The sequence below is a fragment of the Vipera berus genome (genome assembly GCF_964194415.1).
Source record: "Vipera berus genome assembly, chromosome: W".
In the NCBI taxonomy this organism is placed as follows: Eukaryota; Metazoa; Chordata; class Lepidosauria; order Squamata; family Viperidae; genus Vipera; species Vipera berus.
This window is the reverse complement of record NC_138210.1, coordinates 51,828,818-51,834,318: the sequence shown is the minus strand read 5'-3', so window position 1 is coordinate 51,834,318 and position 5,501 is coordinate 51,828,818. Positions and strand designations below refer to the sequence as shown.

The 5,501-nt window shown below is 48.0% G+C and overlaps 1 protein-coding gene across 1 annotated transcript; it reads left to right on the top strand.

The window, feature by feature from the left end:
• Nucleotides 1-325: 325 nt before the first annotated feature.
• On the top strand, nucleotides 326-4,860 carry LOC308676750 (proline-rich transmembrane protein 2-like). Its single transcript, XM_081342769.1, has 3 exons — nucleotides 326-1,136; nucleotides 2,761-2,893; nucleotides 4,546-4,860. The coding sequence occupies exons 1-3, from the start codon at nucleotides 555-557 to the stop codon at nucleotides 4,554-4,556; spliced, it is 726 nt and encodes a 241-aa protein (XP_081198895.1). The 5' UTR covers nucleotides 326-554; the 3' UTR covers nucleotides 4,557-4,860.
• The last annotated feature ends 641 nt before the right edge of the window (nucleotides 4,861-5,501 follow it).

Sequence of the window (5,501 nt, the reverse complement as noted above, 5' to 3'; positions counted from 1 at the left end):
TTTTTTTCTAGCTCAAGCACAAAGTCCAGAAGAGGTTTCTTAGTAGCAACAAAATTAATTGTGTTCTTTTCTATAACCAAAGCAGTCGATTTAGCCATCTCTGCTAACTCCATCAACATTTGCAGCCCTTCATCCTTTGTGGGAGGATTGCAGACGTTTCTCTGCTAATAGCCATTTCCGTGTCCAAGTCCTTATCCCCAAATTATCACTTTAGGAATTCTAAAGGTCTCCTTGAAAATCTTGGAGCCTCGGGTTGAAAGACATGGAAAGAGGGTCTCTGTTATTCCCTGTTTTCCTCACAGCAATTCAGACATAGAGAGCAAGCTCTGGGGTTGATGCAATCCAAGGTATTTCCTGTTGTTGTTGTTGTTGTTAGCTGCGAAGTTGTTTCCGACCCATCGTGACCCCATGGACAACGTTCCTCCAGGCCTTCCAGTCCTCTACCAACAACGCTCCTCCAGGCCTTCCTGTCCTCTACCTAGTTTTACGGTATCTCCTAGTTTGATGTTATTGAATTCAAGCCTCCTCTAATTTCCCCCAGATCCTTGCCTGTCATGTCAGATGATGTGGAGAAGAATGAGGCTCCTCCAGAGCCAGAGGCAAAGCAAGATGAAGGAGAGAAGAAAGAGCCGGAGCCAAAAACTGAGCCAGAGGGAAAGCTGGAGCAACAACCAGAGCTGGAACCTCCACCTCGTAGCCCCCCAGCACCAGAAGCCCCTCCGTCATCCATGCTGGTGACCGTCACCGTTGAAGAGGAGAATGTGGGGGGACCACAACTGAATGGGGATCCTTTGGGGCTGAGGGCCGGCTCAGCGGAGGAATTAGGAACCACCCCAGCCCCTCCTGGCAGCCCCCCGGCACGGTCCAAGTCAGCGTCGCTGAACGACCTGAAGCCACAGAACAGCGTCAATGGAGGCCCGCGGGCAGTTGCGAGGAGCAGCTTGTCCGGCTCTCAGGTGCATATTGCGGGCACAGCAGCATCTTCGCGGGCCAGTCTGAGTCGGCAGGCCTCAGCAACCGGTTCGGCAGCTGGGGAGGCTGGGGCAAAACCCAGAGACTACATATTCTTGGCTGCTCTGTCCTGCTTTTGCCCCATCTGGCCGATCAACATTGTGGCCTTCGTGTACTCGGTCATGGTAAGTGCCTAGGCGGGATTGGGCAATTAAAAGAACCACCGGCTACGCGGATCCTGCAAAACGCTTTCCCCAGCATGGCTGAATGCTGGTTTGCATGCACCCTTTCCACCCAGCCTACCTACTGCTACATCCAACACTTCATCCTCACGAGACAAAAGAAGAGAAGTACACTTACTCATGCAGGAGTGGAACAGGCAGGATAAGCTACTGTATATAAACAGGAAGCAAGCTCCACTCCCCCTCACACTGATGATGTTGCCTAGTTGGGTAAGGAGATGTCTGCAAACAAAGAACCAAGCTCAGAGAGCAGCAAGGACCCACAGTTCAACCCTGAGCCAAAGATACAGGCAGTCCTCAATTTACAACCATTGGTTCAGTGACCATCTGCAGTTACAACAGCACTGAAATAAGTTACTTACAACTGGTCCTCACATTTATGACTGTCACAGCATCCCCACATCATGTGATCAAAATTCAGGCACTTGGCAATCAGCTTGTTTCAAACAATTGGAGTTTCTCGGAGTCAGGTGACTTTGCCATTTGTGACCTTCCCAGCTGCCTTTCTGACAAATGAAGTCAATGGGGAAAGCTAGATTCCCTTAACAACTGCAGTGATTTGCTTAAGGTGTGTGGCAAAACAGATCCTAAAATCGGTCTCAACTCACTTAACAACTGCCTCGCTTAACAAACAGAAATTCTGATCCTAACTGTGTCTGTAAGTCGAGGACTACCTGTATTCTCTTCGATTTCCATTTTTGGCCCCTCGTGCCAGGGGAGAAATAGATCCCGCTTGCTTTGTCAAAAAAGAAAGGACAGTACAATGCTGTGGCCTGTGTAAAATTTGCACATGCTAATCTGTCTATATATGTGCGCATATGCACAAATGAAAAAAAAATAAATCTATCGTGCTAACAAGTTCAGCTTAGTGGGCAAGGATCTGAGGGGAGGGGGGCAAAAAGTCAAAGTGGTGTCACAACCATGCAGTTAATGCACATAAAGAGGGGATGGGTTTGATTGCGTGGTTCAGGCTGTCATCCTGACTTTTCAGATACCCCAGTACAGACATGTCAAACACAAGGCCCGGGGGCCGGATCTGGCCCGCGAAGTGGTTTCATGTGGCCCACGAAGCCATCCTGGAAACAGTGAGGGAACGGCCCCCACTGCCTTGGCCCTGGCCCAGAGACCCTCCTTCTGCCAGAGACCCTCAGATCTGTCCCACTCCTGCCCAGGCCCCCATAGGCACCCTTGATGCGAACGAGGTAGAGCTGGCCACGCCCACCCAGTAGGCCATACGCACTCTAGCCACACCCACCCAGTAGGCCACACCCACCCTGGCCATACCCACTTGGCCCCCTGAGGGCAACCGCAATGCTGATGCGGCCCTCAATGAAATTGAGTTTGACACCCCTGCCCCAGTAGATGATTTTTTCATGCCTGATTGAGAAGCTGTCTAATGGTTAATATCTCAGCTTCTCCTTCTTCTGGGTCTCTAAATCAAACATGGCCTTTGCAGTCTTTCAGTCAGAGCTTGAAAAAAATGCCCAGGGGTCATGTGGAAATGGTTGAGGTGCTCAGGTGAGCTCTTATATTTTTAACATCATTTTTCTTTTTGTTCCCTCTTCAGTCCCGTAACAGCTTTCAGCAGGGAGACATTGATGGGGCTCGGCGCTTGGGACGGGTAGCAAAGCTGCTGAGTGTCGTGGCCCTGGTCGGGGGCTTGCTCATCATTGTGGCCTCTTGTGCCATCAATTTTGGAGGTGAGTGGACAGGAAAGCACTGCATGACGGGAGGATTTCTCTAGAGCAGGGTTTTTCAAACTTGGCCCTTTTATGACTTGTGGACTTCAACTCCCAGAATTCCTCAGCCAGGCACGCTGGCTGAGGAATTCTGGGAGTGGAAGTCCACAAGTCATAAAGGGGCCAAGTTTGAAGAGCCCTGCTCTAGAGAGTTGTGATGCTTAGATTTTAGACCAGTGATTCCCAATCTCAGCAATTTTAAGATGTGTGGAGTTCAAGTCCCAGAATTCTCCAGCCAGCATCCTGGCTTGGGAGTTCTGGGAGTTGAAGTTCTCCCTTCTTGGTTGAGGAACACTGTTTTGGACTACTTCAGAAGATGATTTCACAATAAAGACTTCCTTTTCTTAAAATGGAGTCTATGTTGATACTCTGTGGAGTGGACCCCACTGGGGAGGACAAAGCCAGATGAGGTACTGTGTTGATTGTGCTGCAACCATTAATGGCTGCTAATGTTCCCCCAAGAGAAATAAACTGCTATAATCATCATCATCATCATCATAATACATTGAAGAGTCTTGTTGTGGCAAGAAGTTACATAATTATGACCCAAAAGATCATTGACAGAGAAGCAGCCCACATCTACAGTACAAAGTCTGGCTCATGGAAATCAGCATTCTTATTAAAACCTGCAGCTGCTCCAGAAAAGCTCTTTTTTTTTGGGGGGGGGGTTCAGTCTTTTTTCTGGGGAGGCCTATGAGCCAACCAGAGCATTGTGAGACTTTGAGGTAACCAGATAAGATATAATTATCAATATTAATTATAATAGATAAAGCCCCAGCCTAAGACCTTTACCACTGACGATAGCAAAAAAAAGAAGAAGTCAAAATTGCAGTCAGGGCATCAAAGCCACACCTGGTCTATTTATTCATTTGCCGCTGTTATTACTTTTATACATAACTCAAGGTGGTATATACACACACAGTATTCCCTCTTCCTCCTAATTTGCCCACAACAACCTGGTGGGGTGGGATGGGCTAAGAGAGAGTGATAGGCCCTAGGTCAGCCAGCCAGATTTCATGCTAAGGGAGGATTAGAACTCATAATCTCTTGATTTCTAGCCTGGTGCCTTAACCACTAGACCGGGGTAGGAAACCTTGGCTCTTTTATGACTCGTGGACTTCAACTCCCAGAATTCCTGAGCTAGCCATGCTGAGGAGAAATGGAGAGGTTTCCATACTGAGCCATGCTGGCTCAGGAATTCTGGGAGCTGAAGTCCACGAGTCATAAAAAAGATACCCCTGCACTAGACCAAATCTTTCTATATATCACCTGTGCAATCTGTATAAAAAGAGGGTGGGGCTTTGATCACATGGTCACAACTGCCATTTTGACTTTTTTGACCCCTGCACACACCTGAATCTCACAACTTCCCTTGAAATAACATCATGAATCTCCCCTTTGCTTTTCCTAATGGTCTGCTCCTGCATGCTTCGGGTTCCAATGAGTGCCAGGGGTAGGGAGGGTGAATTGAGCACATCTGAGATACTAATCCCTCATGTTTCTCAACAAATAGTAAATAAGTCCCTTGTTTTGCTCTTTTTTCCTGTGTTCATCCTCCCCTCCTCGATTCCTTTGCCCTTGTCCCCTTTCCCTCAAACCTTTCTCCTTCCCAGTCTTTCAGTGAAGGCGGCCCTTGGCTGCTACTGCACCCCTGGCCTCAAAATTTCCACCTTTGGAGCAGGGGACCTGTATGACTACAGCGCACCCATCCCTTCTCATCCCACCCACCTTCCCTGCATCCCAGAACCATACAAAGCAAGAGCACAAGGATGGAAATGAGAGGGAGAGAGAGAGGGGGGGGGAAACGCAAATGAAAGAAAACCGCAGAAACTGGAAGCAACCCCCCTCCCCATCCAATGGAGAAAGAAGGAAAAAGGAGGAGCAGGTTTGCCACTTTCTCTCCCACAGTCTCTCCCTTTCTCTCTCATTTTCTTTTCATCCCTCCGTCCATCCATCCATCGGTTCAACCGATGACCTGCCTGCCCATCTTCCATCGACTGCCAAATTTCAACAGCAAATAAAACTCTTTCAATGTTCCATGTTTACAAGAAACTTCTGGAGAAAAGCTCTTCCCCCCCCACAGCCCCTATGAAGATAGTGGGGGGGGAGCATGTTTACACGTTTTTGCTGGGAACAAAGGAAAAAGAAAGAGCCTTGGAAAAGAGGAATATCTGATCTCTCCTCTGTGGTGTTTACAAAAGACAACAGACAGGGATGTGAAGGAGTGGGCTCAGAGCCATGAATTGGTTTACAAACTGGCAGTGATGGAGCAACTTAGAGCAACTTACCACAACTTCAAAGATGAGGTATCCAGGTGGAGTATAATTCAAATAGGTGTGTTTGCACACCTATAAGACATCCAGAAAGGCTTGTATAACCAAACACACCATCCCGCCAATCAACCAGTGGAAAAGAAACGACAACGGAATGAATGAAATTGTCTGAAGGAATCAATTAAACCAACAGAGAGTCAACAGCTTGAATCACAAGAAGATCAAAAATGTATGGTGGAAACTGGTGTGAAAGTGAAGATGGAAAAAGGGGGGGATTCCCCCCCCCAGAGCAAAAG

What these genes read in the sequence shown, in the direction of transcription:
- LOC308676750 (XM_081342769.1), top strand. Translation starts at nt 555, where the DNA reads ATGTCAGATGATGTGGAGAAGAATGAGGCTCCTCCAGAGCCAGAGGCA. An exon ending in CCTTCGTGTACTCGGTCATG is followed by an intron (nt 1,137 to 2,760) that starts GTAAGTGCCTAG and finishes TTCCCTCTTCAG; the next exon opens with TCCCGTAACAGCTTTCAGCA.